General features: G+C 45.6%; 1 protein-coding gene across 1 annotated transcript in view; it reads right to left on the reverse strand.

Annotated features, from left to right (window-relative positions):
• Nucleotides 1-2708: 2708 nt before the first annotated feature.
• The window catches only part of LOC124553392 (proteoglycan 4-like), a 256733-nt gene continuing 235088 nt past the window's right edge, over nucleotides 2709-24353 (reverse strand). Inside the window, exons 10-13 of the mRNA XM_047127261.1 lie at nucleotides 23641-23939; nucleotides 16578-16838; nucleotides 10922-11113; nucleotides 2709-2967 (exon numbers count right to left, since the gene is read on the reverse strand). Coding sequence (XP_046983217.1) covers nucleotides 2709-2967; nucleotides 10922-11113; nucleotides 16578-16838; nucleotides 23641-23939 — 1011 coding nt within the window. The remainder of the gene's footprint in view (nucleotides 2968-10921; nucleotides 11114-16577; nucleotides 16839-23640; nucleotides 23940-24353) is intronic.

Consider the following 24353-nt stretch of genomic DNA (forward strand, 5'->3'; position numbering starts at 1 on the left):
AATGTCTGAAAGATGGCGCTGGACAGCAAAACGTCAATGACTGCGCATGACAATCGTGTATGAAAGGAGCTGTAATGAGAGAGAGAATCAGATGCACCAGCAGTTGCAGCATGTTGACGTTACCTGAAAAGGCGCTTTTATTGAAGCTGTATTATCAGAATGGCACGATCCTATCGCCACAGGAAGGGGATTCGAATGGGTAAATGTCCATTGACAAATGCAGCTGTGGCGAGAATGATTTCGAAGTTCGAAGCCACGGGTTGTTTAGACAATAGACCCCGTAGTGGCCGACCGAGCACAAGGCGTAATGCTGCTGAGACAGTTCAGGGAGAAAAAAAAAAAGGTTCAAATGGCTCTGAACACTATGGGATTTAACATCTCAGGTCTTCAGTCCCCTAGAACTAGACCTACTTAAACCTAACTAACCTAAGGACATCACACACACCCATGCCCGAGGCAGGATTCGAACCTGCGACTGTAGCGGTCGCGCGGTTCCAGACTGAAGCGCCTAGAACCGCTCGGCCACCAACGGCCGGCAGTTCAGGAAGAAATGGTGACTGTAGCCTCCCAGGTCCGCAGACCTCAGTCCGTGCGATTATTGGCTTTGGGGTTACCTGAAGTCGCAAGTGTATTGTGATCGACCGACATCTCTAGGGATGCTGAAAGACAACATCCGACGCCAATGCCTCACCATAACTCCGGACATGCTTTACAGTGCTGTTCACAACATTATTCCTCGAATACAGCTATTGTTGAGGAATGATGGTGGACATATTGAGCATTTCCTGTAAAGAACATCATCTTTGCTTTGTCTTACTTTGTTATGATAATTATTGCTATTCTGATCAGATGAAGCGCCATCTGTCGGGCATTTTTTTAGCTTTTGTATTTTTTTGGTTCTAATAAAACCACATTTCATTCCAAGCACGTGTGTCAATTTGTACCTCTCTATTTACATTATTCCGTGATTTATTCAGTTTTCAAATTTATACTGACTTTTTGATCACCGGGTAGCTAAATGTTCAAGCTGTAAACTGATGTAAACCGTTGTAGAAATACACTATTGGCCATTAAAATTGCTACATCAAGAAGAAACGCAGATGACAAACGCGTATGCATTGGACAAACATATTATACTAGAAATGACGTGTGATTACATTTTCACGCAATTTGGGTGGATAGATCCTGAGAAATCAGTACCCAGAACAACCACCTCTGGCCGTAATAACGGCCTTGATACGCCTGGGCATTGAGTCAAACAGAGCTTGGATGGCGTGTACAGGTACAGCTGCCCATGCAGCTTCAACACGATACCACAGTTCATCAAGTGTAGTGACTGGCATATTGTGACGAGCAAGTTGCTCAGCCACGATTGACCAGACATTTTCAATTGGTGAGAGATCTGGAGAATGTGCTGGCCAGGGCAGCAGTCGAACATTTTCTGTATCCAGAAAGGCCCGTACAGGACCTGCAACATGCGGTCGTGCATTATCCTGCTGAAATGTAGGGTTTCGCAGGGATCGAATGAGCCACGGGACGTAACACATCTGGAATGAAACGTCCACTGTTCAAAGTGCCGACAATGCAAACAAGTGGTGACCGAGACGTGTAACCCATACCATCACGCTGGGTGATACACCAGTACGGCGATGACGAATACACGCTTCCAATGTGCGTTCACCGCGCTGTCGCCAAACACGGATGCGACTATCATGATGCTGTAAACAGACCCTGGATTCATCCGAAGAACTGACGTTTTGCCATTCGTGCACCCAGGTTCGTCATTGAGTACACTATCGCAGGCGCTCGTGTCTGTGATGCAGTGTCAAGGGTAATCGCAGCCATGGTCTCCGAGCAAATAGTTCATGCTGCTGCAAACGTCGTCGAACTGTTCGTGCAGATGGTTGTTGTCTTGAAAAAGTCCCCATCTGTTTACTCAGGGATCGAGACGTGGCTGCACGATCCTTTACAGCCGTGCGGATAAGATGCCTGTCAACTCGACTGCTAGTGATACGAGGCCATTGGGATCCAGCACGGCGTTCCGTATTACTCTCCTGAACCCACCGATTCCATATTCTGCTAACAGTCATTGGATCTCGACCAACGCGAGCAGCAATGTCGCGATACGATAAACCGCAATCGCGATAGGCTACGGTCCGACCTTTATCAAACTTGGAAACGTGATGGTACGCATTTCTCCTCCTTGCACGAGGCATCACAACGTTTCACCAGGCAACGCCGGTCAACTGCTGTTTGTGTTTGAGAAATCGGTTGGAAACTTTCCTATTTGTCAGCAAGTTGTAGGTGTCTCCACCGGCGACAACCTTGTGTGAATGCTCTGAAAAGCTAATCATTTGCATATCACAGCATCTTCTTCCTGTCGGTTAAATGTCGCGTCTGTAGCACGTCATCTTCGTGGTGTAGCAATTTTAGTGGCGAGTAGTGTAAACAGTTCTATGTACTAATAAAAAAATACGAGACCTTACTTTTGGGATTATCTTCGTAACATTCTGTTCTTGTGTGTTTCCCGTGATTAATGACTTGGAGAAAATGAGCTGTAACATGGAAATAAAGCGTTTCCATATCCTTGTTCAAATAAAGTAATTTCTTGGTCTACGTGTGAGGAATGGCTCCTGCAACTTGTACTGTATACTTTCGTTACACGCCGTTAGCTGCTTCACCCAATATACATGCAGGTAACTGTGACGTCAGAGCGGCGCTAGTGAAGTATACAGTACCTCCTGCGAGGCGGGGGCGGCGTCGTCGGCGGCGGCTGGAGCTGCGTGGTCCTCCTCGTGGTCCGCCGCCGGCGCTGGCGTCGAGCTGGGACTGGGGGCGGCGTCTGGCGCCGCTGTGGAGGCGGGGGCGGCACCGGGCAGGCGGGGGCGGCCGCCTCCGGCCAGCGCGCCGATGCGTGGGCCGGGCCGCAGGGGGCGGGGGCCGCCCAGCGGGGGGCGGACTCCAGCCCTGGGGGCGAGAGGCGGGACAACGTGATTCGCTGCGGTTTAGCGCGCGCAAAATGCCGTGTCTGCTAGATGCGCAGTCAGCTGGGGAAGCGTGGGGGGAGCGGCAGTGGAGGGGGTCGCTTAGAGCACCGTGCATACTACGAGGGTCACTTCTAAAGAAATGCACACTATTTTTTTAAAATCCATCTTTTATTCTACATGTTTGGAAGTTTTACAGTGTGTAGATACATCCTTTAGGAACAATATTTTCATTTCTCCACATAATTTCCATCCCTCTCAACTGCCTTACGCCACCTTGAAACCAACGTCTGTATACCCACACGGTTAAATTCCGGACCGACCTGTTGGAGCCACTGTTTGGCAGCGTGCACAAGGGAGTCGTCATCTTCAAACTTTGTTTCAAGAAGAGAGTCTTTCAGTTTACCAAAGAGATGATAGTCACACAGAGTCAGGTCAGGACTGTAAGGTGCGTGTTTCAGTGCTGTCCATCCGACTTTTGTGATCGCTTCCATGGTTTTTTGACTGACATGTGAATTTTTGTGCAACAGCAAAACATGCTGCTTTAGCCGATGTGGTCGAACACGGCTCAGTCGAGCTTGAAGTTTCTTCAGTGTCGTCACATATCCATCAGAATTTATGGTGGTTCCACTTGGCACGACGTCCACAAGCAAGAGTCCTTCAGAATCGAAAAACACCGTAGCCGTAACTTTTCCAGCAGAAGGTGTGGTTTTGAATTTTTTTTTCTTGTGTGATTTTGCTTGAAGCCACTCCATTGATTGCATCTTCGTCTCTGGTGAAAAATGATGGAGTCATGTTTCATCACCTGTCACAATTCTTCCAAAAGAAATTTATCTCCACCGTTCTCGTACTGTTCCAAAAGTTCACTGCATACCGTTTTTCTTGTTTCTTTCTGAGCCACTGTAAACATCCTGGGAACCCACCTGGCACAAACCTTTTTTAACGCCAACACTTCCAGTATTCTGCAAACACTTCCTCTCCCTATCCCAACGTAGCGTGACAATTCGTTCACTGTGATGCGTCTGTCAGCAGTCACCAATTCGTGAACTCTCTGTACATTGTCTGGAGTGTGTGCAGTACGAGGCCTGCCGCTGCGAGGACAATCCTCAATATTGCCGTGCCCACTTTCATCACGTAACCAGCTCGCCCACCGACTGACTGTACTGCGGTCGACAGCAGCATCTCCGTACACCTCTTTCAACCTCTTGTGGATGTTTCCCACTGTCTCGTTTTCACAGCACAGGAATTCTACGACAGCACGTTACTTCTGGCGAACGTCAAGTGTAGCAGCCATCTTGAAGACATGCTTTGACGGCGCCACTCACGGGAACAGGTTGAACTAAGTTTGAAAACAAGCGGGAAGGATGTATCTACACACTGTAAAACTTTCACACATGCAGAATTAAAACTGTATTTTTACAAAAACAGTGTGCAATTCTTTTGGAGTGACCCTCGTAGTTGCCATCATGCCCCGCGGCCAACGGTGCAGTTTGAACGTCCTAACCCAAACTGTTCGGAAATTATGACGATTTTACTTCGTATAGATCAATAATTGTCACCGCGTATCATCATTTGACGATTAAGAAACTCAAGGCTACACAGAATTGTTTCTCGAACAGCTGGTCCTATGGTAATACACCTGGCGGCATTTTCTCTTCTTCTCCATTAGCGTATTTCTTCTGCTGTATCAGCAGATATTTGCAATTGCATTTTTTCATTGTGTAGATGAAGCGAGCCAAGTACTGCCTATTACTTTCATTTTATCTCATTTTTTTGCATCAGTCTTCTGACTGGTTTGGTGCGGCCTACCAAGAATTACTCTCGTGTATCAATGTCTTAATCTCAGAGTAGCGCTTGGAACCTACGTTCTCAATTAAATCTTGGCTGAATCCCAACGTTTGTCTTCCCCAACGAAGTTTACTTTCTACAGGCCTCTCTGGTACAAAACAAGGTATCCACTGATTTCGCAGAGCATGTCCTATCATTCTGTCCCTTCTTCTTGTCAACGTTCCCCACATTATCTTTTCCTCGCTGATTCCGAGGGAAGCCTCTTCATTCCTTTCCTTACCTTACCAGTCCACACAATTTTCATCATTCTTCTGCAGCATCACATCTCAAACGCCTCGATTCCCTTCTGTTCTGCTTTTCCCACAGTCCATGTTTCGGTGCTTAACAACGCTGGGCTCCAAATGTACATTGCCAGAAATTTCTTCATTAAGGCCACTTTTTGATATTAACAGACTTCTCTTGGCCAAGACTGCGCTCCTTGCCTGAGCTAATCTGCTCTTTATATCTTTCTTATCTTACTTCCACGTTCGCAGCACTCCTTCACTTTATCTACTTCGTAGTAAGTTGATCAGTAATCCCATTCTTGCCACTTCTCATTACTTTTTTCCTTCGGATTACTATCAGTCTACAAGGTTTCTCCGTAAGAGCGTGGAAGAACTTAACAGGCCGTAGAGGATGTTCCACTGAACATTTTTGAGGTGGGCAATCCGGGATCAGAGATGCCAGATTCAGGAGATAATGTGAATAAAATCACGTCTACTTTTTTATTTACATTATGTACATTCACACAATGAACGTACCTTTCGTACTGTCTCTTACAAAATATGTTGAAACTTACGGCAATCAACCTCAATGCAAGAATGACATCGGCGAACAAGGTTATGACGGACCCTGACAAATAGTTCTGGTGTGTTTGGAATCACATCACAGGCAGCTACAACTCTGGCAACTAATTCCATCTGCGTATCCATTGGGGCCTCGAGCACAAGCGACTTCAGATACCCCCGTACGAAATAATCAAGAGCATTCACGTCAGCTGACGTCGCAGGGCGTAGAATATGACCTCCTCTTCCAATCCAGCGACCAGGAAATACAGTACTGAGATGGTTGCGGACGTCCACACTGAACTAAGGCGGTGCACCGCCATGTTGTCTCAACATTCTGTCACGAACAGCCTGTCTTCCAACAACGTAAATACGATGCAACAGAGCCACCTTATGGCCAAGTAAAGTAAGCAGATCGTGCATCATGACTTCCTAGTAAAAATCTTGCATCGTGACTTCCTAGTAATCAGGCCCGCCTTACTTGTTTCCTTGCAGCACTACATGTAAACAAACAGCACAGTAGCTGTAAATTTGTACGCATGTTAGTTGTAAATAAACTGGAAAATAGTAATGCTAGACAAAGTGGCAGACAAGTTTACTTCTATAGCTTGTAAGTAGGCTGTTTAGGTTTTTATATTGGTAACGCCACGTAGCGCTCTGTATGAAAATCACTGGCTGTGCTGTGTGCAGTCTGTGGCTAGTTTGCATTGTTGTTTGCTATTGTAGTGTAGGGCAGCTGGATGTTAACAGCGCGTAGCGTTGCGTAGTTGGAGGTGAGCCGCCAGCAGTGGTGGATGTGGGGAGAGAGATGGCGGAGTTTTGAGAGCGGATGATCTGGACGTGTGTCCGTCAGAGACAGTAAATTTGTAATATTGGATATCATGGGCTGACATATATATTATGACTTTTGAACACTATGAACGTAAATACATTGTTTGTTCTCTATCGAAATCTTTCATTTGCTAACTATGCCTATCAGTAGTTAGTCCCTTCAGTAGTTTGCATCCTTTATTTAGCTGGCAGTAGTGGCGCTCGCTGTATTGCAGTAGTTCGAGTGACGAATATTTTTGTCAGGTAAGTGATTTGTGAAAGGCATAGGTTATTGTTAGTCAGGGCCATTCTTTTGTAGGTATTATTGAAAGTCAGATTGCGTTGCGCTAAAAATATTGTGTGTCAGTTTAGTGTTGATCATAATAAGTAAAGATAGTAATGTCTGAGTACGTTCAGTTTTGCTCAGCTGTTTGACAATCAAATAATGTAAGAGGTTTGTCTAAGGGGACGTTTCAACGTCCTTAAGCTGGCTTCTCCGACTCCACGTTCCCTACCTCAAATAGTTCAGTGGAGCACTCTTTATGTCCTGTTATATTTTTGCACGCTCTTACGGAAACGCCCTGTATATCTGTTCTTATTTGTTTATGCCATTCAACAGATTTTGTAATTCTTCTTTACCTTCACTGACGATAGCAATGTAATCAGTGAATGTTATAATGTTGGTATCCTTCCACCTTGAATTTTATACCGCTCATGGAATCTTCTTTTATTCCTGACATCGCTTCTTCGATGTACGAGTGACGTTCAGTAAGTAATGGAACAAATTTTTTTCTCGGCCTGTTTCGGTTGAAAAATGTGGAATTTACTGTGGAATGTAGTGTGCAATTTTCCCACTGCAGCTGCAGCAGTTTCACGCGGTTCCAATAGGTGGCAGTGCTATACATAGCCTTCAGAATGGCGCCTGTAACAGAGGTGAATTGCAAGCAGAGAGATGTCATCGCAAATATTCTACAGAGACCTGGTAGTGAACAAAAGCACGGTGAGTCGTTGAGTGAGGCGTGTGTCATTATGGTAGCAAGGTCTCGTAAACCTGTCTGATCCCCTGCATGCCAGTCGACCACACACAGCTTTTGTGCTACCCTCAGGGAACTGCAAAAACAATTTCAGTGTGTTCGTTGCCACAAAAATGGAAACGAACTTCTCCTTCTCCATGGCAATGGAAAACCTCATATAAGTCTGCACACCCAATGGGAGCTCACAAAACTTCATTGGACTGTTCCTCCTCATTCAACCTACAGCTTGGATTTCACACTTTCCATCTGGTTGGTCCAATGAAAGATGCACTCCACAGAAAGCAGTATGAGAATGATGAGGCGGTATTTGATGCAACAAGACGTTGCCTCTGGCGTCGACCAATAGAGTGGTACCATGCAGGCATACAGTAAGTTTGCGTAAGGCCTTTCCATTGAACGGAGGTGATTTTGTAGCCAAAAGAATGGTGAATAATATGGTGCATTGTAATCCTGAATAAAACCAACGTGCTTTCAGAAAAAAAATGTGTTGCATTACTTAGTGAACACCCCTCGTACACCAAATTGTTCATCTCGGCTTCCCTTACAGCATTGCAGGACACTGCAAACAGTTATCGTTTACAGCTTGTATTGTATGGGAGAGGAGTCTCTAAATGAGACACAATGCTGGGGTAGTATGGGGTCAGGTGTAGGGTTGCTCGGACAGTCCACCTCTAAAACTCAACCATATCGAGCCACATAACCACGATGAATCTCCCATAAGCACCCCATAACCAGCGCCATAACCACATCCATAACCACGCCCATAACAGGCCCATGGACCACAACTGTACCACCATAACCACTCCACATGCACACTCAGAACCAACCCTACACCTGTGATTCTTCAACTTCTCCCAGCGTATTTTTTGCTCTAACAGTCCACGGGTGTACTGCCGGTCCATAGTGTCCAACAGGCACAATATTTCGGCGATCAGACATGTCGCTATCGTCAGGTGCGCTGACGAACTGAGCTCCTGAGGACGGGAGGCCGTCCTAAACCCCCTTCCCCCGCGAGGCGTTCTCTCCACGGCCTCGGGATGGCAGATCAGACGCGCTATCCGCCCCACCTCTACATTACAGCGTGCGCAGATGGACGAAGTCACGGAGGAAGAGATAGCCACCGCCTATATACCGTATACTGGCGCACTATTGGGGCAAATAGGACGAATATTGAGGAAACACCAAGTAGGAACTTTTTGCCCGCCCAATAAAACACGAGCATTATTGGGAAGTGTCAAAGACGATCTCGGTTTGCGGAAGGCCGGCATGTACCAGATTCCATGTGAGTGTGGGAAGACTTACATTGGACAGACAGTGCGCACCATCGAAGATCGTTGCCGAAAACATCAGAGGCACACTCGAGTTGTACCCCAACAAGTCGGCAATCGCAGAGCACTGTTTGTCCGAAAATCACGAAATGGACTACCAACATAGCAGGGTCTTGGCACAGACATCTAAATACTGGGACAGCGTCGTTAGAGAAGCTACCGAAATTCGTACCAGGGACGGACTCATCAACAGAGATTGCGGCTATAACCTCAGCAAGGCATGGGAACCAGCACTGAGTCTAATTAAAAAGAGGCTCGGCAAAGAAAACGAACGAGCGACCAGGGCGGACGAGGCAGTTACACCGACGCCACCACAGACGCCGACGCCAAAGGGAACGCCGACGCGCGGCCGCGGGCGCGGACCGCGGAGAGAACGCCTCGCCCGGGAAGGGGGTTTAGGACGGCCGCGCGCCCTCAGGAGCTCAAGGCCCATCAGTTTACTACCAGCAGTCAGCAAAGTCTTTGAAAGGCTGTATCTCTGCCGCCTCCTGCGTGACATCAGGGAAGAACGTCTCCTACCGGACGAGCAATGTGGTTTTCGCCCTGGACACACAACAACGCACCAACTGCTTCGACTCGTTGAAGAGGCCCTTGATGCCATCGAACGGCGGGAATATTTCGGAGCCATATTCCTGGATGTTTCACGGGCGTTCGATTCCGTACGGCGTGAGGGGCTTCTCTTCAAGATCCTGGACCTCGGTGCGCCCCTCCCGCATGTGCGACAGAAGCTTTCATGTACACACGGAGGACCTGTCGATGCGCCGCCGAGTCAGGGCTGGAGTTCCCCGAGGTTCTGTCCTCGGCCCCATACTGTACATCCTGTATATCGCAGACATGCCGCGAATGGACAAGGTCCACCTTGCCCTGTACGCGGATGATACGGCGATGTATACGCGCAGCTCTGCTCCAACGACGCTTGCAGGCAGCGGCTGACACACTTAGTGAGCCAGGATGTGGCGCCTCAGCTTCAACGAGGCTAAGACACAAGCCCTCCTCATCACCAAGAAGCGTATCCCAGCCGACATACCGCAGATCGCCTTCAGGGGAACCGCCGTACCTTGGGGCAATACCACTAAGTACCTGGGTCTGACGCTGGATACAGGGCTCACATGGAGATACCATATCGACGACATCGTCAACAAGGTCAGGGGTAGAATGACTCAACTCTACCCCTTTCTAAATCCGACACCTGCGCTCCCGCCAGAACTGGGTGTTGCGCTCTATCTTACACTCATACGCCCGCTTATCGACTACGCCGCTGTGGTTTGGGTCCATGCTGCAGCGACCCACGTCGGCCGACTCCAGCGCCTTCAGAACCGGATCCTACGTCTGGCATTGCACCTCCCTCGGGACTTCCCGTCGGACGTCCTTAACCGAATCTCCAACATCCCTACTGTTCGAGACAGGTTTCGTCAGGCTGCACGGCTCTTTTATGAGAAGAACACGCAGTCCGAAAATCAGCTCCTTCGAGCACTGGGCCGCAGGGTGCAGCGTCTTAACGCAATCAGATAGCCCCACCTGCTTCGCGACCACTGAGTTGCCAGCACGTCCAGAACACCGTCCCAGCAGACTGACGGGACATCAAACACGAATTCAGGCCACATCACTCGCTCCGTCAGTTTGGAGGAATAGCCTTCCCACTTAGACTCCACTGACCCACAGGGGACATCTGTCCCTGTCAGGCAGCAGCAGCACCAGGAGCTCAGTTCGTCAGCGCACCTGACGATGGCGACATGTCTCATCGCCGAAATATTGTGCCCGTTGGACTCTATGGACCGGCAGTACACCAGTGGACTGTTCGAGCAAGAAATACGCCGGGAGAAGTTGAAGAATCACAGGCATAGGGTTGGTTCTGAGTGTGCATGTGGAGTGGTTATGGTGGTTGTGGAGTTCGTGGTTACAGTTGTGGTCCATGGGTCTGTTATAGGCGTGGTTATGGATGTGGTTATGGCGCTGGTTATGGGGTGCTTATGGGAGGTTTATCGAGTGGTTATGTGGCTCGATATGGTTGAGTTTTAGAGGTCTGTTATTGGTGGTGGATAAGGGGTGACTATGGTGGTAGTTATAGCTCTGGTCGTTGAGTGTTTACGGAGTGGTTATATGGGTGGTAATGGGTGTGGTTCACGGGTCTATCATTGGGGCCACTCCTTTACCTGCCGGGCCTGGTGACAGCTGGTGGGCTGGCCTCAGAGGCACTCTCTGCAGAGGCGTCTTCTGCGGGGGCGGCGGGCGCGGCGCTGGGGGCGGGTGGCGCCGGCTCGGCCTCTCCGGCGGGGGCGGCGGGGGCAGCGGGGGCGGCCGTCGTGGGGCGGATCACACCACGCCGTCTGCCCAGCACGCTGTGCCTGTGGTGAGTATCCCCATATTAATACAGTAGCGTATATGCTGTGGTATAATTTGACTGTCGACTATCGATTGTTAAACCGAGTCGACTGTGACAACCAGCAATTGGCTCTTTGACTCTAAACTAAATTACACTGCATACATTCAATCTGTTTGTAAATAAGACATATGAAGGGCTTATTTCAATAGTGGCACAAGTCTATTTTTGCTCATTCTGAGATATAGAGTCCTAAAGTTAAATGAGCGCTGAAAGATCTGTAGTTGAGATACCAGAAATATTCAAGTTTATATATATTCAAGTATTCTAGTTTTAAGTTTATATTTTTTTTTTCAGGCATCTGGTATCTCAACTACAGAATTTTCAGCGTTCATTTATCTTAAGGACTCTGTATCTCAGAATGAGCAACAATGGACTTGTATCACTATTGAAATAATCCCTTCATATTTCTAACAACGTAATGACATAACTGATTACTAGCTGATTTCCCAGATGCTATACAGTCCTTCTGTTATTGCATTTTAGTATTCATGAAGGAAGTCCACATTTCGAATACTGAAAATTCAAATTCATCACCCCATACTTTGCTACCATGATTATGATGCCTGTATATCCTAACAGAATCATACGTATCATGAAAGACCCACTCGTTTGCGTAATTCCAAAATTGTGTCAAGTATCAATGAGAGAATTTATGGTGCAATATTGAAATTCAAGTAAATGACCATTTCAAAAGTAACGTTCATTCAGCTAATACCACACAACAAAATATCATATTTTATGGATACTACTGTAAAGCAAGTGTATCAAGTGAATTAAACATAATAAAATACCAATCGAAATATTAAATTCTCCAAACTCACTAAATATTAGACACTCGCAAAAGCCAAGCCCAGTTTTGGAATCAGTACAAAAATTTCTTAGAAATGTGACATTTTGCACATTTAATGTAACATTCTAATTACTTTCATTGAAAATGGGTGCTTAAAGAAAAGAATTAAAAATTATAACTTAAAAAAATAGAGATTACATAAAATTTGTACATAGATAAAAGTTATTTGGATTTACTGTTATATACCTTAATGGAAACATTATCTTATCAACAAACGAAAGAATAAGTTGTTATGTTAAAAAAATTTCATTCGAAAATATCGTTTACAAAAGAAACTTGTAGATTCCAGAAACTTCGATTATAACCTTGAAACTTATTTAAACTGCAAAACAGGATAATTTTGTAGCCTAAAATGGTAATTCTCAAAATATATGCTTTACTTAAAATCCGGGTACTAACTACAAATCGTACGATTTAAAAGTGTACTTTTCGAGAAACCTCTGAAGCGAACAGGGAGGATATAAACAGAAGTAAAGCGCGTTAAGTGCAGCAGTTGTGCTCAGTTCGTAAACGTGCAAATGGTTCACATGGCTCTAAGCACTATGGGACTTAACATCTGAGGTCATCAGTTCCCTAGACTTCGAACTACTTAAATCTAACTAACCTAAAGACATCACACACATCCATGCCCGAGGCTGGATTCGAGCCTGCGACCGTAGCAGCAGCTCGGTTCCGGACTGAAGCGCCTAGAACTGCTCGGCCACAGCGGCCGGCCGATTCAGATGCTAAGATGAGCTTTGTGAAGTGGTTCTCTGGTGAGTACTTGCACTATGTTGCTTTTTGGAAAGAGGTCAAAATATCAAGAATTACTACGAAGAAAAGTGTCTCAATAGAGATAATAACAAACCTGCAGCGTGCTCATCGAGGCACAAACGAACTTCTAGTACGGCGGAAAACATAAGTAAAATCTTATAGTATTTGCAATTATTTATTTCCAGTTATAATTGTATAGACAAACATTGGTTTTAAGTTTTACCAAAAATGTACTAGCAATAATTAATGCTCAACGTTTTGGTTATCACTGTTTGGGAAGAGATTTATTGCAATTAGCAGTGTGTCGGCAGTTGTATAGTTGGATGTCTCAAGCTACTTCTGGACATCAGGAACTATGGGGGGCACGATTAAAGAAAGAAAGAAGGAAAAAAAGTTTCTGAATCGGTGCAAGTAAGCAATGTGTGCCGACAGTTTCGTGGGCCTGTGCTAGAGACAAGGACGTAGGCCGTTTGTCTTTATGGCATGTTGTGACGTAACAAGATGGCGTCCATCACGACGCGGAAGTCACGACGGCAGGGCTTTTGTCGTTTAGAGTTAGGGGCCACCTGCATATCGGAGAGCGATCTCTGTACAACTCCGGCAGCCGTAAGGACTCAGGAATTCGTGAGCTGGATTACGCAGAAAGGAACAGTACCTGGCGTTCAACAAGTCTACACAAACCTGTAAACTGGGTGCTCTGTAAGAAACTGTTAATTTTTGGAAATCACTATAGGAAAAGCCGTAAGACACTCCACTCAGAGAACAGTACAAGTTGTTTGAAAAGTCTCCACAAAACTGTTAACGTGGGAGTACTGGGTGCTAAATAAGTCACTACTGGATTTTGTAAATCAGTAATGGGAGTTTCGAAAGAATTACCTCACAGTATACGCAAGGAAAAGGGGAAAATACTGGGTGTTTAAAAAGTCTCCACAAAATTGTAAACGTGGTAGTGCCAGGCGTTTCATAAGTCAATATTAACTTGTGAAAATCAGTGTAGTGGTTTCGTAAGAAACTTCACTCAGTGTACGCACTGAAAAGAGTACAGTACAGGGTGTTTAATAAGTGCCCACAAAACTATAAATGTATCAGTACAGGGTGCCCAGTAAGTCACTACTCGCTTTCGTAAATCAGCATGGGAGTTTCGTAAGAAATACCACACAGTGTACGTATACATAGAGAAACACTACTGGGTGTTCAAAAACTCTCCATAAAATTATAAACGTGGCACCACTGTTTTTTTAAGTCAAAATTTTTGGAAATCAATGTATAGTGTTTCGTAAGGAAATTCACTCAGAAGACAGTACAGAGTGTTTAATAAGTCACCAAAAAACTATAACGTGACAGTACAGGGTGCCTCATAAGTCACAACTTGCTTTTTAAAATCAGTTCCTCCCTCGGGCATGGATGTGTGTGTTTGTCCTTAGGATAATTTAGGTTAAGTAATGTGTAAGCTTAGGGACTGATGACCCTAGCAGTTAAGTCCCACAGGATTTCGCACACATTTTTTTTTAAATCAGCGTGGGAGTTTCGTGTAAGAAATACCACACAGTGTACGTACAGATAGGGGTACAGTACTGGGTGTTTATAAGGTCTACACAAAGCTGTAAATGCGGCAGTACTCGGTGCTTCGTAAGTCACTATTAATTTTTGGAAATCACTAGAGGAAGTTTCATAAGAAACTTCATGCAGAGAACAATACAGAGCGTTTGGAAAGTCACCACAAAGCTGTAAATGTGGCAGTAGTGGGGCTTTGCAAGAGAAGGTATCAGTTCACAACATGATATTAGATGTTGTGCGACATATTTTCGGTCCGATTGGAGCAAATTAACAGTTATTTACTACGCTGTAAGCTGAATGAGGGCAGACAGTAGTATACACGCGTGTATTGCCGAGCCAATATTAATTGTGCAAGTTTGGCTGCATCTTGGATGCAGTGTTATCCTGTATTACAGAGCCTGTAGACATTCGAGGAAATAACACGCACTGTAGCGTGTCATTGTATTGAATACAGAAAGCAGACGCCTTTGAAGAAATCGTGCAAAGTGTTATGACGCAGAGCAGAAATTTTATATACACAATAACTGTTCAATTTTTTTTTTTTTTTTTTGAATGAAATTTCCACTTTTCCCTCTCTGCACTAGAATCCTGCAACAAACACCACTGACATTATAATTTACCCTACTTTAGCCGGCCGCGGTGGTCGAGCGGTTCTAGGCGCTTCAGTCCGGAACCACGCGGCTGCTACGGTCCCAGGTTCGAATCCTGCATTGGGCATGGATGTGTGATGTCCTTAGGTTAGTTAGGTTTAAGTAGTTCTAAGTCTAGGGGACTGATGACCTCAGATGTTAAGTCCCATAGTGCTTACAGCTATTTGAACCATTTTTGAATTTGTTTATGTCAATAGGCACTGTTTTATTAAAAAGTGTATTTTGCACAAAGATACACTTTCTAAGTATTGTTATAATATGTGTTGCAGGCCATGTGATTGACGCCTCGCCGGCCGGAGTGGCCGAGCGTTTCTAGGCGCTGCAGTCTGGAACCGCGCTACTGCTATGGTGGCAGGTTCGAATCCGGCCTCGGGCATGGATGTGTGTGATGTCCTTAGGTTAGTTAGGTTTAAGTCGTTCTAAGGGACTGATGACCTCAGATGTTACGTCCTATGGTGCTTAGAGCCATCACTACATGCACACTGTCCTTTTCTGGACACATGTTCAAAGGACAATTTTTTCTTCATTTCCTGTCAGGAATCTGTCCTTCAGTTCGTCGGTTTTACGAGGGTTGGAACTTTAATAGTGGCAACTGCGTATTTACGGCTCGTACAAAATAGATAAATGTTTCAAAGTTCCACTGACCTTCAAAGTAGTCACCAGCATTGTGTGCAAGCCGCTGCCAGCGATGTGGAAGTCGTAGGATACTCTTAGCAGTGCCAGGATTGGGGAGAAGAGGAGTTTGTGGCACAACTTGACAAGAAGAAGGGCTCGGTTGGTAGGACATGTTCTGAGGCATCAAGGGATCACCAATTTAGTATTGGAGGGCAGCGTGGAGGGTAAAAATCGAAGAGGGAGACCAAGAGATTCAGAAGGATGTAGGCTGCAGTAGGTACTGGGAGATGAAGAAGCTTGCACAGGATAGAGTAGCATGGAGAGCTGCATCAAACCAGTCTCAGGACTGAAGACCACAACAACAACATGTAGAAGGGAAAAGGAAGCGAGGAAGGAAGAGATTCCAGATACTGGATGACATGATGGACAGTACAACATACAGCAGCCTTAAGAAGGAAGCAATGGATCGCAGAAAATGGAGAGGCAAAGGACCTGCTAATATAGCAGATAACTGATGATGAATGTATCAGCAAATACCGTCCGCACTGGCGGAATGTTACGTGATACCACGTACTTATAGGTTTGTAACTATTACAGCGCCGTCTACCACAAAGCGAAAAAAGTGGTCCAACTAAAACATTCGTATTTCTTTACGTACTACACGAATATGAAATAAAAATGAGGGTTCCTATTTTAATAAAAAATAAACGCAGTTGGTATCTGTTTGAGTTATGGCAGCGCCATCTAGCGGGCCAACCATAGCGCCATCTGGTTTGGCCCTTCAAGCTAGATGAGTTTCGTTCTTTGTAGTTTTTTCGTTTGGCGCTTATTTCGTGAGATATTTGGCCCGGTCACTATCAATGGATCACCCTGTGTATTAGATGCTGGTAGGATTGTATGTGTGTGGGTGGGTGAGAGAGATGGAGAGAGTGAGACAGGGAGAGAGAGAGGGAGAGAGAGAGAGAGAGAGAGAGAGAGAGAGAGACAGAGGGGGTACGGACCTGTCAGGCAGCGCTGGCCTGTGGGGTGCGGCGGGGGCGGCAGGGGGCGCAGAGCCCTCCTCGGCCGGCTGCTGCTGCTGCTGCTGGGTGGTTGCGGGGGCGGCGGTGGTGGAGCGCGTCCTGGCGCCGCCGAAGCGGCCGCGCGCTGGCCGGGGGGCGGGCGCCGCCACCTCCTTCGCCTCCTCCTTCACCTCCTCCGACGAGTCCCTGCTGGGCGCCGCCGTGGATGCCTTGCGTCGCGAGCCGAAGTTGCCTCCGGGCCTGCCGGCACAAACGCACACAGCACACCAAGTCAGTCGAGAGGCGGACCAAACACTAGACACACCCCCATCGTGGTAGATGCTTTCAAGAATGTTATATATTTTGCTTTTGCCACCGCACAGTGCCTTTAGGATGAAGCACCCGACGCTTGAACACCTACTAAACCTGTCATACAAGAGTCCTGGAAACGAGGTCCTATGCATATACACTACTGGCCATGAAAATTGCTACACCACGAAGATGACGTGCTACAAATATAACCGACAGGAAGAAGATGCTGTGATATGCAAATGATTAGCTTTTCAGAGCATTCACACAAGGTTGGCGCCGGTGGCGATACCTACAACGTGCTCACGCGAGGAAAGTTTACAAACCATTTCTCATACACAAACAGCAGTTGACCGGCGTTGCCTGGTGAAACGTTGTTGTGATGCCTCGTGTGAGGAGGAGAAATGCGTACCATCACGTTTCCGACTCTGATGAAGGTCGGATTGTAGCCTATCGCGATTCCGGTTTATCGTATTGCGACATTGCTCCTCGCGTTGGTCGATATCCAGTGACTGTTCGCAGAATATGGAATCGGTGGGTTCAAGAGAGTAATACGGAACGCCGTGCTGGATCCCAACGGCCTCGTATCACTAGCAGTCGAGATGACAGGCATCTTATCCGCACGGCTGTAACAGATCGTGCAGCTACGTCTCGATCCCTGAGTCAACAGATGGGGACGTTTGCAAGACAACAACCATCTGCACGAACAGTTCGACGACGTTTGCAGCAGCACGGACTATCAGCTCGGAGACCACGGCTGCGGTTACCCCTGACGCTGCACCATAGACACGAGCGCCTGCGATGGTGTACTCGACGACGAACCTGCGTGCACGAATGGCAAAACGTCATTTTTTCGGATGAATCCAGTTTCTGTTTACAGCATCACGCTGGTCACATCCGTGTTTGGCGACATCGCGGTGAACGCACATTGGAAGCGTGTATTGGTCATCGCCATACTGGCGTATCACCCGGCGTGATGGTATGGGGTGCCACTGGTTACACGACTCGGTCACCTCTTGTTCGCAGACAGCACTTTGAACAGTGGACGTTATTTTCAGATGCGTTGCGACCCGTGGCTCTACCCTTCATTCGATCCCTGCGAAACCCTATATTTCAGCAGGATAATGCACGATCGCATGTTGCAGGTCCTGTACGGGCCTTTCTGGATACAGAAAATGTTCGACTGCTGCCCTGGCCAGCACTTTCTCCAGATCTCTCACCAACTGAAAACGTCTGGTCAATGGTGGCCGAGCAACTGGCTCGTCACAATACGCCAGTCACTACTCTTGATGAACTGTGGTATAGAGCTGCATGGGCAGCTGTACCTGTATACGCCATACAAGCTCTGTTTGACTCAATGCCTAGGCGTATCCAGGCCGTTATTACGGCCAGATTTGGTTGTTCTGGGTGCTGATTTCTCGGGATCTATGCACCCGAATTGCGTGAAAATGTAATCCCATGTCAGTTATAGTATAATATATTTGTCCAATGAATACCCGTTTATCATCTGCATTTCTTCTTGATGTCGCAATTTTAAAGGTAAGTACTCTACAAAAGGAGTTCAAAGAGTTTTGAACAGTTGTCTCTAATTTTTTTTTTATTTTTTGCTGGAGGAAAATGAAATTTTTGTGAACATACTTGGTACATTTAGCTTAGGGTGACCAAACGTCCCGGAAAACCGGGATTGTCCCGGTTTTCATCCCTGTGTTCCGGTGTCCAGAAAATTTGTTTCAGGACGCTCAAAGGTCCCGGAATTCAGTTTTTAAATACATTTCGTTAAACTTTCTCAAAATTTTGGGATTTCGCTATATTAAAGGAAATACAACACAAGAAATTAATATATTTTAGCTTATTTGTCTAAAACCTCCATTGTCCCCTACTAGTAATCGCAGTATCAGGCAATAATTTACTTTGAGCGGTACTTTGGCCAACAAGTAGTGAGTTGTATTATTGTAACATTATTGTAACAGAGCTATGAAACCGTCCTATTGTCCCGCCACTTACTCACACACTCATTGTCAGAACAGTGTAGTAGTTGAGGTTTTGTCAGACAAACTGCAATAGTTTTTTTCTCATATTAGTGGTATTATTGCTGCAGTACTGTGAAACGCAATGCCGAAACCTGCCTGCAAGTTCAGTGACTGTTATTCCAAGGAATGGAATTTCATTAAGAAAGGTAGTTTTGATTAGGAAGCAGAGCGTTCCGTACGTAACTGTTTTATTAGTATAAGTCATGGTGGACGTTCCGACATAGTTGATCACATCAGGTCAAAGAAACACATTAACAGATACAGTGCACCGAGCTACAGTAAAACTCTGCAAAATTATTTTGTGAAACATCAGTCAAGTGAAGAGACGAAAGTTCGAGCAGCCGAGCTTACACTAGCCTACCACACGGTAAAACATCACCAAACTTATAGATCTAGTGATTCTGCTAATAAGCTTAACAGCATTTTGTTTGATGATTCTTCCATTGCAAAAAAGTTTAGTTCAGCAAGAACTAAAGTGTCAGCCTTAGTGAAAGGAGTTATTGTTCCCCAAAGTGTAAAGGAAAGCCTTCAATACATCAAAAAGTCTTCTTCCTACGGTATGTCCACTGATGCCAGCAATCATAAGGCCACTAAAATATTTCCGTTTATTGTTCAGTTTTTCGATATTAATCAGGGTAATTCAGACGAAACTTTTGAAGGTGAGTTCCCTACCTAATGAAATATCTGACGAAATTTTAAGATTTTGTATGAATACTATCGAAATGTTTGATCTTGGGAAATATAAATGTGTAGCATTTTGTGGAGACAACACCAACACGAACTTTGGTGGTTTAAAAAGACAAGGCAAATGCAACGTATGTACCAAATTAAAGGCAACATTGCATGAAAACATTGAAGGCATAGGGTGCCCTGCACATGTTTTACACAACAGCGTGCAGACATCTGCTGACAGTTTAAGCTGTGATGCTGAAACTATCGTCATGCAGGTATACCCACACTTTGACATATATACTGTTAGAACAGAGAGGCTTAAGGAGTTCTATGATTATGTGGGAACTTAATATATGAATGTAATGTGTCACTCGAAAACTCGCTGGTTATCACTGTTTCCAGCAGTTCAAAGAGTAATCCACCTGTTTGAACCGTTAAAAGATTTTTTCCTAAATGAAGACACAGCCCCCAAAATATTGGTTCAGTTTTTCAGTAACCCTTTAAGTGAGGCCTACTTATGGTTCATTCACAATCAGCTTAGCACTTTGCAGCGTGGGATAAAGGAAATTGAGGGAAGCACGAAAAGTGTAATAGAGGTAAATGATGCTTTGAAAAATACTCTGGATACTGTTACTAAGAGGAGAGAACAGCAGTTCATTTATTTTAATGTTAATCTGTCCTTAAAAGAGCAGAAGTATCAGAAGCAGCGGAAAGGATTTTTAGATAAGAAGTTAACAAGTTTTATGACACTTGTGTAGAATATCTCCGCAAGTGGAGCGTCTCGTATTTATCCTCATCGCCGGTGTTTGATTGAATGTTACTGAAGAGAGTGCCAAAATGGGAAAGTGTTGAAGAGACAGTTTCTTATTTGAAGAGTAAAGAGATTGAAATCGATGATTCCATTCTCTTTGATCAGTTCGGCATACTGACAAATTTTGTTGAAGAAAGCCTTCACAAGTGGAATTAAGGGAAAAAAAACAACATTGGAATGTCATGAGAAGTGGGTGAGTTTTTTTAAAAGCTGTGACTGTCTTCAGCATTACTCTGAGTTGGTAATAATTGCAAGGTATTTATTTGCAATCCAGCCCATAATGCCAATGTGGAAAGAATATTTTCGTTCATGAATTTCCAGTGGACTGATGAAAGAAACAGAATGGAGGTGGACTCTCTTGAAGCAATCCTGCAGATCCTGTACAACTACAAAATGGAGTGTGCCGAGTTTTATCACTGTGTCTCAAAGAACAAAGACATGACCAAGAAGGCTGGAGGCAGTGAAAAATACACTTTTCTCCAAGTACAGTCAATTCCATCTACAAGTGCTCAGTAATATTAAAGCTCATGTTAATATTAATTGATTAAAAGTTGAATGGCTGTAAAATTTTGTAAAATCGTAATACATTTCTTTATTACTGTATACATTTATTAAATGTCATTAATTATACAGATAATCTAGACTGTATCAATCTTTTGTATCCTCTTATTAGTTATAATAATCGGGTTAACAAAATGTATCAACAAAACATTAATATTTAAAGTTAAGAAACCTGGGTACATGTGGAATGAGGTGTCCATTGGCACCCAGGTGAATGTGTCCCGGTTTTCACCGAAAATAATTTGGTCACCCTGGTCTAGCTCCAACTTCCGTTCCGCATTCAAAGCCTGTTAATTCTCGTAATGCAGCCATAATCAAACTATGGCTGCATGGTACACCGCATATTAGACTGCTGTCTACATCTACATCCATATTCCGCAAGCGACCTGGCGGTGTGTGGTGGAGGGTACCTTGAGTACCTCTATCGGTTCTCCCTTCTATTTCAGTCTCGTATCGTTCGTGGAAAGAATGATTGTCGGTATGCCTCTGTGTAGGCTCTAAACTCTCTGATTTTATCCTCATGGTCTCTTCGCGAGATATACGTAGGAGGGAGCAATATACTGCTTGACTCCTCAGTGAAGGTATGTTCTCGAAACTTCAACAAAAGCCCGTACTGAACTACTGAGCTTCTTTCTTGCAGAGTCTTCCACTGGAGTTTATCTATCTTCTCCGTAACGCTTGCGCGATTACTAAACGATCCTGTAACGAAGCGCGCTGCTCTCCGTTGGATCTTCTCTATCTCTTCTATCAACCCTATCTGATACGAATCCCACACTGCTGAGCAGTATTCAAGCAGTGGGCGAACAAGTATACTGTAACCTACTTCCTTTGTTTTCGGATTGCATTCTATAGGATTCTTCCAATGAATCTCAGTCTGGCATGTGCTTCACCGACGATCAACTTTATATGATCACTCCATTTTAAATCACTCCTAATGCCTACTAACAGATAATTTATGGAATTAACTGCTTCCAGTTGCTGATCTGCTATATTGTAACTAAATTATAACGGATCTTTCTTTCTACGTATTCGCAACACATTACAATTGTCTACATTGAGGTTCAATTGCCATTCCCTGCACCAAGCATCAATTGGCTGCAGATCCTCCTGCATTTCAGTACAATTTTCAATTGTTACAATCTCTCGATATACTACAGCATCATCCGCAAAAAGCCTCAGTGAACTTTCGATGTCATCCACAAGGTCATTTATGTATATTGTGAATAGCAACACTCCCCTGCGACATACCTGAAATCACTCTTACTTCGGATGACTTCTCTACATTGAGAATGACATGCTGCGTCCTGTAACAATGTGATCGAATAAGTAGTCTCTAGCATGGAAACCATGCATTTCCAGACATAAATTCATTAGACCTTATTTGTTCCATTTCCTCTCATCGATCAATCCGTAGAGTTTGTACACTTTCACATGAATCATCTGAATACCAATGACTGCTCCACCAATGCACTGCCCTTCTTTATTGCCTCGTGTACACTATACTACCGGCATCTGTATACGGGCGTATCGCTGTCCCTTAGCTGGAGACGTAAGTGCAGGTGGGTGGCAAGGGGGACACGTTAGGTCTGGGGCGGTCAGCAATCCTGCACGTGTGCGGTGCACTTGCACGTGTGCAGTTAACAGGTGTTCTGCGTGCACACAGGGGCAAGCTGGCCACCCGCTTCTCTCCACTCCCCACCATACCGTCTCTCCGTTTCTTCCTCTGTAATGCGTTTTGTTTCCTGGCCTGTTTTATTGAATGAAGGAATAAGGTTAGTAGGAGTGCTTGAAAGAAATCGTGGTTTGAAAGAGTACCTATTACCTACGATACCTTTTATTTTATTATCACAGGTGGAGTTTGCAATACATTTAATGTCTGGAACAGAATTCCTACGTACAGACAAACGCAAACAGTTACATAAATTTTCATTACTGATGTTTGCTCTTAACCGAGACTTATTAATTTTCATAACAGAAAAAGTCTCTCACAAACGTATGTCGAGCCAAACATTGACATTATCTTCGCGGCTTCACGATGGAGACGAGGAAACTCTCGCTGTGGAAAGTCGTGACAAAAATCTATTACACGTCTTGCCAAAAGGAACTTGTCTCTCAGACGAGAATTATGCTGTAGAATCTACAGTGCACATCTATTAATTCCATTTGCAAACTGGGATGAATATCATCTACAGAAACAGCAAATTGTCTCGAGAACTATTCAAAAACTTGGGATAAGTATGATGTATCCCCAAATCGCTTGAGAAATTCCTCTTTTATTCCACTAAGTACGGGAACACATTGAAATTTATTATAATGGCGTTCAATATTAAACTTCCGCTGATCAGCGAGAATACTGTCACATATTATACATTTCGAATTTTCACGTTTTTGCACAAAGAAAAAATGATTCTCCCATTCCTTTTTAAAAGATAGCATCTCTCCACTTCTCCGTTTCCTTGATTCACTCTGCCTTTTTCGGTTCTTGAAATGCAAAGTTCACTACGTAGCGGTCGCTTCGGTTCAACGTCCGCAGCTTAGCCTGCCACTACACTGCCGCAACCTGCCGGCTGTCGTCACTGCCCCGTTTGACGATTGCACGCGAGCAGCACACCTGCAGCACAGTGCTCTCATGAGGCGCGTGCAACGTTTGACCGCCCCTGCGTTAGGTGGTCAGACTCACCTGGAGGCGGCTCCATTGCCGAAGCGGCTCCTGGCGCGCGTGCTGCTCTCGGGTGCGGCCTCTGTGGTCGTGGTCGTCGTCGTCGAGGCGGAGGTGGAGCCGCCCCCGCGGAACCTGCCCCCGGGCTTGGGGCGCAGGCGTCGCCTGCCACCGGCTGGGGCCGGCGCCTCTGTCGTCGTCGTCGTCGTCGTCGTCGGGGCCGGAGTCGTGGTCGTGGTTGTCGTGGTGGTCGTGGTCGTGGTGGTGGTGCTCGGCGATGTGGGGGCCGGCGCGGGTTCCTCCTCCGTGGTCGTCAGGATCTGTGGGCAACAGTCGTTGCGTCAGAACTGTCTAGGGTGATAGCTTCTCTACGTCTAAATGAGGACTATGACTGTATTCCACACTAACTGACGACAGCGAGCGAAAAAGAAGACACCAACCCTCCAGGACAGATCACAATGGTACCGCGTAACACCAACTGTATAAAACTTCCTGGCAGATTAAAACTGTGTGCCGGATCGAGACTCGAACTCGGGACCTTTGCCTTTCGTGGGCAAGTGCTCTACCAACTGAGCTACCCAAGCACGACTCACGCCCCGTCCTCACAGCTTTACATCTGCCAGTAACTCGTCTCCTACCTTCCAAACTTTACAGAAGTTCTCCTGCGAACCTTGCAGAACTAGCACTCCTGAAAGAAAGGATACTGCGCAGACATGGCTTAGCCACAGCCTGGG

Source organism: Schistocerca americana, chromosome 11 (assembly GCF_021461395.2).
Source record: "Schistocerca americana isolate TAMUIC-IGC-003095 chromosome 11, iqSchAmer2.1, whole genome shotgun sequence".
Taxonomy (NCBI): Eukaryota; Metazoa; Arthropoda; class Insecta; order Orthoptera; family Acrididae; genus Schistocerca; species Schistocerca americana.